The following is an 11,996-nucleotide window of genomic DNA, read 5'->3' on the forward strand; positions in this document are numbered from 1 at the left end:
TATTTTTATATAGAAGAACAGAGGGGCAGGGGGTGAGGGGGCTCACCAGAAACAGAGTGGGGCAGACAACAGGCAGATCCTACTGAAGCACACGGAGGGGAACAGCATGGAGACAGGAGGGGTCTGCTGTACCCTGGGGTCACTCCCTGGCCGGGGGTCAAACGTGCGCTGCAGCAGCACACAGTGCTGCACCCTAACCCCCGTTAGCGCCACCCTAGGGAGGCGCTACCTTATTTTTAAACGGGAAGAAAATCAGCTCCCAGGGCCAGGGGCTGCGCTGGCCACTGCTCCTGTCTTTTCAGTCCTCATGGCCAGTTGCAGGATTGGCCACGTGGTGCAGGAGAAGGAACTAGCTCTTTGGGGTCTTTGGGGCCGGTGAGTCACCAGTGAGTCACTCGCTTCTCTCCCCGCTTTGGAATCTGGACCCCGTTGAGAGGCAAGTGCCGGCATCAGGCACAGACGCTCAGACGTCAGCCTCCTTTCTGAGAGACTGTGCTGCGGGGGTGGCTGGTCCAGGGCCACAGTGGGTCACCACACTTCACCCCCAAGCCGGAAGTACTCACTCTGTGACAGACTCCCGCTGAAGCAGACCCCTTAACAAAGTTGTGTAGAAGTGTTCACTGAAAATAAGTCTCCGTAATAATTAGGCAGAGGTTCAGATAGTCACGGTGGGGTTGCAAACCCCGGTAAGAGTCTAAGGGGTTTTACACTGTGAGAGCTGCTTCAATAAGACAAGCAGGAAGGGGTTTATATAGGTAAGAACAGTGACTCGTTCAGAGTCAGGAATGACGGACTCTCCTCAGGAGAGGCTTCGCTTCCGAGCTGTCCTGACCTAAAGCTGTGCTGAGGCGGAGGAGAGCTTTGCAGGAGCACTGCCGGCCATCGCTCCCCTCTGAGGCACACCTTGCAGAGATGCACGGCCTGGGTGCCCGCCGTTAAAGCTTCCTCATCTGGCTCCTTGGGCACCATGAGTGTGAAGAGATTGACTTTACCTTCATGTCGCAGGTTCCTGCAGACGGGCTGGAGCCCGAGAGGGTGGCTCTGCCCTTCTACCTGTGAGCGGGTGGAGGGCTGCTCAGAAAATTTTGCAGTGTATCTACAAAAGAAATGTCATTGTAAAAATTTAGAAAATAGGCCCTCCCTGGTGGCGCAACGGGTTAAAGCACAGCACGAGGAAGCTGTCGCAGCCCTGCAGCAAGAATTCGATCCCGGCCAGGGAGGGACCCACATGGCGTGGCAGAGCGATCCTGTCTCCCCTCAGCAGTGTATTTTCAGTACATCCACCTGTTCTGCTCCCCGCTCTGTCTCTGGGGAATCCTCTCAACCCCCTGCACCTCTGGCCTGTGCCCCCAGTTCTGTTTGCATAAATAAATCTTAAAAAAAAAAAAAGAAATTTATAATACAAAAGCACTCAAAGGAGAAAAGAATTTTGATCGGGCGCATTCAGGGTGCTATGGCCGTAGATGGAGAAAAGAATTTTCAGTCCCATAAAACGCCATCACTTCTGATATCACAGAGTAGTATTATCTTCTAGCCTTTTTTTCTGATGGCATAAAGATCACACTTAAATTACAGTTCCATGCCTGTGCTTTGTGTCTTGCCCAATTTTGCAAAATTACATTTAAATATTTCTAACATTATTCAAATTGTAAAATTACCTTTCAAGAGCCAAGGATAAAGGATACAAGAGTCTGTTCCAACATTTCGACGTTTAACACTAGTCTTGATCCACGACTGTTTCCTAGAGCCAGACTTTTTCTGGTGCCTTCCCGTTGGGGTTAAGTATAAGGCTGTCGGTGAGAACTTGGGCCCCGAGGTCGCCGGATCTCGCACTGGCATTTCTGGACTTGAGAAGGTCCCGAGTGGGATCAGCCCTGTCCCCGCGGGGCCTGAGGCGGCGGGGTGCCTGTGGGGAGCGGTGGCGCTGGTTGCTAGGTGCCCGGGGTGCCTGCCCTGCGGGCTGACAGGCCTTTCGGGAAGGCGCCTTGCAGACAGGCTGGTGAGCAGTGCGTGGCCCCCAGGCTGGTTTTCCCCCTCCCCAGGGCGAGGGTTCTGGGGAGTCCTTCACAGGCCTCGAGTCCTGCAAAGGCCCTTCTGCACCTGCTCGGTGGTACCTGGCCTTCAGGGCGCCCTGCACCCCGCTCCCCCTGCGCCCCCAGCCCGGGCGTCACGCCCTGCCCCCCCCCTGCCCGTTGCAGGCATATGGTGCTTCTGAAGGAGCAGTATGGGAAGCAAGTGGTGGTGAACCTGCTGGGGAGCAGAGGTGGAGAGGAGGTGCTCAACAGAGCCTTCAAGGTAAGGGCTGCACTCGGGGGGGGGGGGACACCCTGAAGCAGAAGCCGCTCCCCCTCGTTCGGGCGTTTTCCCACCAGTGCTCCCTCACCGGCTGGGGCTGCTGAAGTGCGAAGACCAGTCCTCATGCACTCGTGGGAAGATTTGCTCAAACCCAAACGAAGCACCTCTCATCTCCAGAGGTGTTTTTAGGGGGCCCCAAAACACCAGGATGGCCCCATCCTCCCGCCTGGGGTGGGAACAGACGCGCAGACACACGTGTGTGAGCTTTGCCTGTGCCAGCCCAGGGAGTCCAAGCTCCCCCTTCCTTCCTCGGTCTGGCTCGCCCGGCCTGGCAGCCCCCCCAAACTCACACAGGGCTGCTGTGCTTGGACTGGGGGGAGGACGTAGCGGACTGGTTAAAGCCAGGAGCTTTGCATGATTTCCTCCTGCCAACTTGGAGTCTTCGAAGCTCGCATCCTCGCGTGGGAGCTGCCCCCCGCCGGCCCCCGCGCCCCTCCGTCAAGCCCCCTGCAGCCTCACTGCGGGAGGTCGGGAGGAGAAGACCTGGAGGAAGCCACCAACCGAGGCAGCACCTGCCTGGAGGCTCCTCTGGGGCCCTCCTGTTCCCAGTACCGTGTGTCCGTTCAGTCTGCTGGGAGAAAGCGCCAGAAGGAGCTGTGGGCGCCTCTCCTCCTTCTGCCTCCGCCCTCCTCCTTGAAGAACAGCCCTCTGGTGGTTGGGAGCTCTGGGACGCAGCTACAGAGGCAGCGAAGTCAGCTGTCCCTCTGCCGGGCCGCCGCCTCTGGAGCGCCCAGTGGCCCCGACCCAGGCCGGCCCTGACCCCTGGCCAGCGCTGCCCAGCGCAGCGGATGCTCTTGTGGCTGTTCAGAGAGCCACATGCCTGGAGCATGTCTGGCTGCTGTTTTATTTGGCCAGACCTGCTTTTCCTGTTTGGTTTGTTGCTATTAGCAACAAGCTAAGGAAGTATCTCCCTCCCACCCACTTTGGCAAAATGCAGGCAGCTTATTTTAAGGAAGCAGCAGAAGAAAATCCAAGAATCTCTTCCCTCTCCTCCTGGCTAATGGGGAACGGCTATCTCAGCGCCCCGTGGGCCGGTGGGCCCCTGGGCAAGGAGGGCAGCAGATGGTGCGGCCCCCGGGGCTAGGGACAGAGGCCCGGGGAAGGTGGGGCAAGAGGACACCCTACCCAGAGTGGCGGGGTGTCACCCCTGAGGAAGGCCACCCAGCCACACCTGTCTCCTCACAGTTTCTTTCTCGTGATTTGGCTCCAGCATCGCCCTCACAGCCATGTCTTTCCAGCCCCTCTCTCAGCCCATATTGTCTGGACAGGTCTGGCCTGAAGCCACGGCGGCCTGTGGAACAGGCCTGGCCAGAGGCTGCCCTTCACCTTCCCGCAGGGCTTTCTGGGGAGAGTGAGAGTTGGCCCCCGCCCCCACTCTGGAAGGGGTGTCTCTGTGAGGAGCACCCCACAGTCCTCACATGCCGGGGCCAGGCTGGCCCGCTGGCCCCGACCCTGGGTGTGGCCGAGCGTCCTGCACTCCAGGGGACAGTCCAGAGCACCGGGGCTGGGGCTGGGCAGGCCAAGCACTGCCACCCAGAGACAGGCACCAGGATGGCACGTTGCCAGGGCAACGGTGGCTGGATTATGAGCTCCCCAGCCGGTGGCCGCCCTGCTCTACCCCTGACGGGCTGGCGGCACTCGGGTGCCCAAAGAACAGAGCAGGCCTTCCCCACCTGTGCCCTCCGACTGCTCTGCGGAAGGTGATGTCCACGCTGGGCCGTGGGCTGCCCAGGGAGCCTCCCCTGCTCTGGCGTGTCCTTTGCATGGCCTGGACCTTCTCCCCTTCCGCAGGCAAGATGCGCGCAGGCTTCCCTCTCAGGGTCGGGTCTGAGCAGCTGCCAGGTGTCCCCAGCTTGCAGTCAGACCCCGTGTTCCAGCGGGCACCACGGCTCCCCCCGGGGCTCCTGCTGGAAGGGTTCTCGCCCTCCCTTCCTGCTGGGCCTGCCACCGTCTCCCTTTCGCTTCCAGAAGCTGCTCTGGGCTTCTTGCCACGCCAGCGACACGCCTATGATAAACTTTGACTTCCATCAGTTCGCCAAAGGCGGGAAGCTAGAGAAATTGGAGAACCTGCTGCGGCCCCAGTTGCAGCTGCACTGGGATGACTTTGACGTCTTCGCGAAGGGCGAGCATGTGAGTCCACGGTGAGTCTGCCCGCCCGCCACGGCTCACGGCGGGCACCTCGGGACCGTCCACGGCCACGCGTGCTTTGGAATCTTGCGTCTGTACGTGTAAAGCGGGACTTTCTGGCCCAAAAAATCTGCCCGAGAGGACCGAGTCACCACGGCGTCGGGTGACTGACTGTGTGTCTTTTCATCTAACCCCGAGAGCGAAGGGGCAGTTGGCCTGCACCCCACGGCCCAAGAGAATGGGGGTGTGGCCACCCTACTCAGCTGAGGAGGTGGAGGGCAACTTCTTAGGGCTCCACGTCCGTGCTGGTGGGGTGTGGCTGTGTGGTTCCCAGGTGAGCTCCGCACGGCCGTGAGCCGAGCTGGCCGACAGGTGTGTCCCGCTGGGGGGGGGGGGCCAGGAGGCAGCCCCGCCCCAGACTAGTGTCACCAGCCCCTCCGTGCCCCGCCTGTGTGGGCCGTCAGCGCGTCCAGGGGGAGGTCAATGAGGTGGCGTTAAACCGAAGTCCGTGTGCGAGGTGGCGTTGATCGGCAATGGGCACGCAGGGCCGGCCGCCGGGGCCCCACCCGCAGCCCAGAGTGTCCACTGCTAACTGCCCGGCATTGCTTTCCGAAGCTTCCAGAAAGGCACTCTGCGGATGAACTGTCTGGACTGCCTGGACCGAACCAACACAGTGCAGAGCTTCATCGCCCTCGAGGTCCGTCCCGCCCGCCCCGGGGCCCCCGGGGCCCTCGACTGCAGGGGTGGGCGCTGTCTAAGCAGGGGCAGCGGGTTTCCCTGGCGACTGGCTTGCCCCTGCCTCCGGTTGCCTTCAGCCTGTTGGACACACGCTTGTCCTCCCACCCTCCGGCGCTCACCCCAGCATGGTGCCTCAGGGTGACAGGGCCGCGTGAGAAATAGCAGTTCTGGGGGTGGGTATTGTGAGTGCGCTGGGCAAAAGCAGGGTGAGGCTGGACTCCGCCTGGGGGAGACCTGGGGTCTGCGTGGCCCACTGCCTGTCGGGCCGCCGCCTGGTCAGCCTCCTGGTTGACTGGGAGGGGTGAGGCTCAGAGGAGTGAGGCGCCGAGGAAGCCGTGTGAGGACGAAGCTAGCTAGAGTTGGGGTGCGCTTGGTGGGAGCCCCGTTCTGCGCTGCAAGGGTTGCCACAGGGTACAGGGTGACCCGCAGATGCCGACCAGACCCCCGCCGGCAGGGGCCGCTGTCACCCCAGGAGACCAGGGAGGGACGGGGCTTCTGGCAAGAAGTTGGTGACAACTGTTTCTGTCACCAGGTCCTTCACCTCCAGCTCGAGAGCCTGGGGCTGAATTCGAAGTCCATCGCTGACCGCTTCGTGGAGTCCTTCAAAGCCATGTGGTCTCTGAACGGGCACAGTCTGAGCAAGATGTTCACGGGCAGCCGGGCCCTGGAGGGGAAGGCCAAGGTGGGGTGGCCGGGGCGGGGCGGGGCCGGGCCAGGCTGGGCAGCCTGCTCGGCTGATCCTCACCGCCTCCCCCTGGCTCTGCAGGTGGGGAAGCTCAAGGACGGGGCCCGGTCCGTGTCCCGCACGATCCAATCCAACTTCTTCGACGGCGTGAAGCAGGAGGCCATCAAGCTGCTGCTGGTGGGGGACGTGCGCAGCGAGGAGTTCACTGACAAGGGCAGGATGCTGCTGGACAACACGGCTCTGCGGGGTGAGGGCTCCCCGACACCAATTCTGGGGTGCGGGGGCAGGCCACACCCTCCCCGGTCTCGCCCTCACCTCCGCGCTCTGGGGCTGACCGGCCGTCCTGCGAGCTGAGCGGTCATGGTGGCCGTGGACTGAGGCAGAAGAGACGCTCGGCGAAGAGGATTTTGCTCACGGGTCCTGGAGGCGGAAAGCCATGGGCTGAGTGGGAGAGGCCGGGGGCGGCCAGGGAAAGGGAAGCCTTGCTGCTTGCTGGGGTTAGCAGGTCAGGATTGCCGGAGGCTGCGGGCGTGGCGCTGGGGGTGGCTGGCCTCTGGCCTGAAGGTTAAAGCAGGGGGCTCAGGCCACCAGCCGAGTGACCAGGAGGAGGACAGGGCCAGTGGCTGGTGCATGTCTCAAGGGCACCCCGGGGTCCTGTGCTGGGTGAGGACCCCGCAGGCGGCAGGACTGGCCGCCCCTCTGTGGGAGTGACCGGTGGGTGCTCCCAGAGCTGGGGCTGGCACGCAGCCTCCCCCGCCATTGGGGTCCAGAGCCTACGAGCCCTCTCTGAGCCTGCGGGGACCCGAGGCAGCAGCTATGGCCGTGACCCTCCCAGAGCTTCCCGCTGCTCTGAGCTTTCTGAGGATGTTCCGGAACCTTCTCTCGGCAGCTGTCCAGCAAGCACCCCGGTGTGGTCGGCTGGCCCCTGCCACCCTCCCGTCCCCAGCACTCACCCTTAGCTGGGGGTCATGGTTGCCTCTGGCATCCCCATCCCTGATCTGCATCTATGAGTTTGGGGTGTGTTTTGCCGGGGGTGAGGCGGGGAGTGGCTAGGGTTGTTTTCAACAGCCTGAAGTGTGTGGACGTTACAGAGCTCACGGAGAAGGGAAGGTGTAGCATTTTTTTACGAGAATGTATAAGTTTTGTTTAGAAAGTTTTGAAAAATTCATTGTGCACAGCCCTTTCCTATGGGTTCGTAGCCCTTTCTGGCACCAGCCGGGAACTCCTGACCGGCTTCTAGTAAGAGGTGCTATTTTTGTCCACCCTGGAACTGAGCCCAGCTTGGTCAGAGCTGAGGGCAGCTGGGACGAGTAAGTCTTAGTCGAGGCCGGTGATGGGCTGGGGAGTTGGCTGAAGTCGCTACTCAGGCAGGAGCATGGATTTGGGGTTTCTAGATGGTGGATCTGGCTGAAAATGGCCGGTGGAAAACGCAAAGGCAGGTCGGTGCTCAGTTCCAGGTGTGGGGCTTCCCCACAACCCTGCAGCTCCAGCTGGGGTCCCCCATCCTGACATTGTCCCCCAGGCGTAGCATCAGGGCCCGAGGTGAAGGGCTGTCACAGCTAGCAGCCTCCATGCCCGCCCGGAGCCCAGCCTGTGGCCACTGGCCTCTGCCCCACTATATATGGCAGGTTCCTGCCCCCCCATACACCCCCAAAGCCCCAGTGAGATGAACTTGCTAGAGCGACTCACCCAGCTCGGGGTACTTTCTTACTGCGTCGCCAACTACTATGAAAGAGTTAGGCCAGGAGCCGGCAGGTGGAAGTGACGCAGGGCAAGGTCTGTGGAAGGGGCGGGGGCTCCCCTGCCCCCCAGGTGGGCTGCTCTCTCTCTGCACCTCGGCGTGATCAGCAGCCCAGCCACCCCCCAAACGCTGTCCTTTGGGCTTTATGGCCTTTGGGCTTTCCTGGCGGCCTCGGGGCAGAGGTAGGAGGGCTGAGCCCAAGGGTGGCCGGCCAGACCTGCCCGCCGGCCCCTCCGCCCCCTCACGCTCAGGCGGGCAGGGCCTGGAAGGCCAGTCACGTTCGTGGAACACCAAACTGAGTTTCTTATAAGTCAGGATCCCAGCAGGCATGGATTCCGTGCATAAGCTCATCTGCCTGCTACAGTTACGGGTCACGTATACATCTCGCGTGCATTCTTAAATTGGGGCGTTGCGGGTAGTGTCCCCTCCTTGACTGGGGGCTCCCTGTGACCTCAGCAGCCCGGGTCAGGTCCTGCGTTTTTCACCGCGTGCTGGCGCACACACCGGGGGACGTGAGGGTCCCAGGGTCCCTAACAGGCAGCCGGTGCTGGGGCCTGGCCCAGGCCCAGCCAGACATGCCCTTCCCGTCTCCTCCCAGTGAACCCCCGGATCCTGAGAGCCATGCTGGAGCGCCAGGCGGAGTTCACAAACCTCAGACGGGTCCGCGTGGCCACGGGCACCTGGAACGTGAACGGGGGGAAGCAGTTCCGCAGCAATCTGCTGGGCACGGCGGAGCTCACGGACTGGCTGCTGGACGCTCCCCGGCTGGTGGGCATGCCGGAGTGCCCTGGTGAGCGGCGGGCGCTGCGGGCCGGCGGCGGGTCCCACGCCCCGGCGTGTGGGGTGCGCTGTCCTGACTTCCCGGACACCCCAGCATGTCGCGTTGCTCGGGGATGGCGGGCTGGGGCTCCAGCCGGGGATGAAGGGGGCGCTGCCCAGAGCGAGGCGGGCTGGGCTGGCGGCCAGGGCGCGTGGGAGGTCAGCGGGACCGGTGCCTCCGTCCCGCGGGCCCAGGGCCTGCCGGAGCCTCTGCTCAGAGGACCGGAGCCGCTGAGCCACGCTGCGCACATCCGAGCGCGTCCATCATTCCGAGAGCAAATTAAGGGCCACCCGTGGTTCTGTCATTTGACGTAATGCGTCGGAACCCCCGGGCTGCAGGACGGTGTGCTCCCCATTGGCATTTCTGCACCCCGTCAGGCTCACGCGTTTTGATCGAAAAGAGATTGCGAACCTCCTCTTGGCCGGCTGCTGTGGGGTCCGTGTCGTGCTGCAGCCTGCCCTCTGTGCCCTGCACTGTCACAGCCCCCTGCTGCTGGGGGGCGGGGGGTGTACCCCTTGCTGCCTCAGGCTCGCTTGGGCCAGTTGGGGCCCCCGGTTTCTTCATGTGTGTGGTGGCCTTCCAGCCCGGAACGGGCCCTGTGAGCCCTGAGAACATTCGGTCCACTTGACACTTGGCTGGAAACGTGGGCTCCCCGCCTGCGGGATTGGGGTGGCCTGGCCGTGTCTGCAGGGGGCTGGTGGCAGGGGTGTTAAGGGTGCGGCTCACGGCGAGACATCCAGTCTGCAGCTCGAGTCCGCGAAACACACCCTGTGGTACTGCTGTCACGAAGGTCCATCGGGCAGCAGGTGTTTTTTCTTTAGAAAAAAGAAAACAGAACCTTGGGGAGGCCTCCGGTTTCCTCCAGGCAGGAGGGAGTCGCTTTCTGCAGCACCTGGAGCCACGCTGGGCTGGGGTGGGGCCGGGTCCTGACTCCCCAGAAAGGGGCAGGAGAGCTGAGCCCCCGCCGCCGGGCTCCCTGCCCCTGCCGGCCAGCGCCAGCCGATTTCATCAGTGCCGGCCGGCAGGGCCACGTTCCTGGCCTGTCCTCCGGCCCCCTGGGGGGGTTACCTGGCCCCCACCAGCCGGCAGGGCTGGGCGGCACTGAGGAGCACCCTCCTGCCTTCCCCCCAGATGACAGCAGCCCGGCTGACATATTTGCCGTGGGGTTTGAAGAGATGGTGGAGCTGAGTGCAGGAAATATAGTCAATGCCAGGTAAGTGCCAGGGAGTGGGGTGCAGTACCCCGGGACCCTCGAGCTGTCCTGAGTCCCCCCTGAATCTAGCCTGGCTGGTGGGGGGGCTCTGGCTGTCCCCTCCTGTCTCTGCTTCCTTTCTGTGCTGAGGAGGCCCTGGCAGAAGGGCGGCCTCACTGCCCTCCTGAATGCTCCCGGAGCTGGGGTGCTGATGTGAGCCCGAGGGGGGCTGGGGGCTGGCACAAAGCCGAGCACCGGGAGCAGGTGCGTCTCCAAGCTCAGGGCAAAGAAGCCTCCGGTGACCTTTGGCCAAAGTGACGGAACTTTTTCTTTCCGAAACTTGGTTTTCATTCGAGGAGTTCCGAATAGAAAAGCAGAGGGGCCGGCAGGTGGTGCCAGGCGGGTGGGCACTGCCATGCAGATGCCGAAACCCACTCTGTAGCATTGTGTGTGTGTGTTTAAAAGGATTTGCGATCAGCAAGCAGTTTCTCTTGCAGGCTGTTGCTTTACAGCGCCGTGTCATGGAGGCTCATGTCTCCTGGGGGGCGGCGGCGTCTCTGGGAGACACACCCGGGGCTGGGGCCGCCCTGTGCCAGTCCCCGGCCCTAAGCGGCGCGCCAGCAGGTGGCAGGAGGGCGGGAATGGGCCAGGCAGCGGGCGGGCACCCCTCCCCCACACGCCCCTCTGGCCTCCACCCAGCACCACCAACAGGAAGATGTGGGGCGAGCAGCTCCAGAAAGCCATCTCCCGCTCCCACCGCTACATCCTGCTGACCTCGGCGCAGCTGGTGGGCGTCTGTCTGTTCATCTTCGTGCGGCCCTACCACGTGCCCTTCATCAGGTGAGGCCGCGGGCTCCCCCCGGGAAGCGGAGCGGGCCGGGGCCCCAGGGGCTTGGCGCGGGCGCCCGTTCCCCGCTCTGGCAGCCGGAGTCATGCGCGCTTTTGCTCACGGAGAGGGACTGAAATTTTAGACCGGAAACTTCTGACCAACGCTGAGTCATTCACCAGGAAATGCCAAGTCTTTTGTCCCTTTTTAAAAGAACCCAAAGATTTGTGGGCAGAAAGCCTCTACCCTGACACCCCATAATTATGTCTCCTAAGTGGCAGCTTTGTGAGTGCCAGAAGGGGACCCCTTAGCAGGGCGTGTCCTTTTCGGAAAGGGACTGTGTGTCTGTGTGGGTGCGTGTGAGTGGCAGCGTGACGCAGCGGGCGTGTGCGTGAGCGCATTGCGTGTGCCTGGTGAGTGCGTGTCCGTGCCCGTGTGTGCTCGGTGTGCACGTGTGTGTCTGCCCAGCACCCGTGCCCCGTGGTGGGAGTGCGGACACCATGTGTTAGGCTTGCACGCTCCCTCCCCTCCGACACCGGCCCCTGTTGCCCCCAGCTCACACTCAGTCACTAGACTTTCTCACTGTCCGATGGGTCTCCCAAGCCCAGGGAGCACCCCCAAGTCTTCAGGGGACCCCAGCAGCACCCGGGCAGCACTTGGTGGGAAAGAGTGTTGTGTGCTTGCCACCCGCTTCCAGAACTCCAGGGGAGCCGTCACGTCACGTCCGGGCACTGGGGCCATGTGCGGAGTGGGCAGAGTGGAGGGAGGGGCAGGGCGAAGGTCAGCGCAGTGGACGGTACAGGTGAACGGCGAGCAAGAGCACCTGAGCCACTTGGTCTCCAGGGTGGACACCTGTGCCCTGGCCTGCCTTCCGCTGGCCCAGTGCCCCCCACCTGGTCTGGCCTGGGCCTCGGCTCAGGCACAGGCACAGGCACAGTCCGGCAGGCCCGCACACGACCGATGCCCCCTGCTTCTAGCCAGGAGTGACCAGCCCTGAGCCCAGGTTTTGGGTCCTCAGAGCCAAAGCCCCTGCTGCCCCCTCCCTGCTCTGCCTCTCCATGGCTTCCGCGTTCCCTTCTCGGCGCTGAGCTGTCTCCCTGTGCCCTCTGTTACAGGGACGTGGCTGTGGACACGGTGAAGACCGGCATGGGCGGAAAGGCCGGCAACAAGGGCGCCGTGGGCATCCGCTTTCAGCTCCACAGCACCAGCTTCTGCTTCATCTGCAGCCACCTGACGGCCGGGCAGTCCCAGGTCAAGGAGCGGAACGAGGACTACCGGGAGATCACCCAGAAGCTGAGCTTTTCCGCGGTGAGCCCGCCGGTGGGCAGCCGCCCTGCGCCCCACCCCCACCCCGGAGTCCCGGCTCACTGAGCTGCGGTGGGAGGGGGGGGGGGTCGTCGAGGGACTCAGCTCTGGCAGGGGGTGACCTGGGTGGTGTGGTGTGGGGAGCAGAGCGTCAGCCGGAGTGTCCTGCCCCTTAGCGCTCACAGGTCCTTTCCCCGCTGGGCTCCC

General features: G+C 63.0%; 1 protein-coding gene across 1 annotated transcript in view; it reads left to right on the plus strand.

The window, feature by feature from the left end:
- Nucleotides 1-11,996, plus strand: part of SYNJ2 (synaptojanin 2) — a 71,625-nt gene that overhangs the window by 38,867 nt on the left and 20,762 nt on the right. Inside the window, exons 9-17 of the mRNA XM_004674158.2 lie at nt 2,199-2,295; nt 4,324-4,496; nt 5,098-5,179; nt 5,753-5,902; nt 5,987-6,152; nt 8,245-8,436; nt 9,598-9,679; nt 10,358-10,498; nt 11,600-11,792. Coding sequence (XP_004674215.1) covers nt 2,199-2,295; nt 4,324-4,496; nt 5,098-5,179; nt 5,753-5,902; nt 5,987-6,152; nt 8,245-8,436; nt 9,598-9,679; nt 10,358-10,498; nt 11,600-11,792 — 1,276 coding nt within the window. The remainder of the gene's footprint in view (nt 1-2,198; nt 2,296-4,323; nt 4,497-5,097; nt 5,180-5,752; nt 5,903-5,986; nt 6,153-8,244; nt 8,437-9,597; nt 9,680-10,357; nt 10,499-11,599; nt 11,793-11,996) is intronic.

The sequence above is a fragment of the Condylura cristata genome, unplaced genomic scaffold, assembly GCF_000260355.1.
Source record: "Condylura cristata isolate star-nosed mole 26May11 unplaced genomic scaffold, ConCri1.0 scaffold00001, whole genome shotgun sequence".
In the NCBI taxonomy this organism is placed as follows: domain Eukaryota; kingdom Metazoa; phylum Chordata; class Mammalia; order Eulipotyphla; family Talpidae; genus Condylura; species Condylura cristata.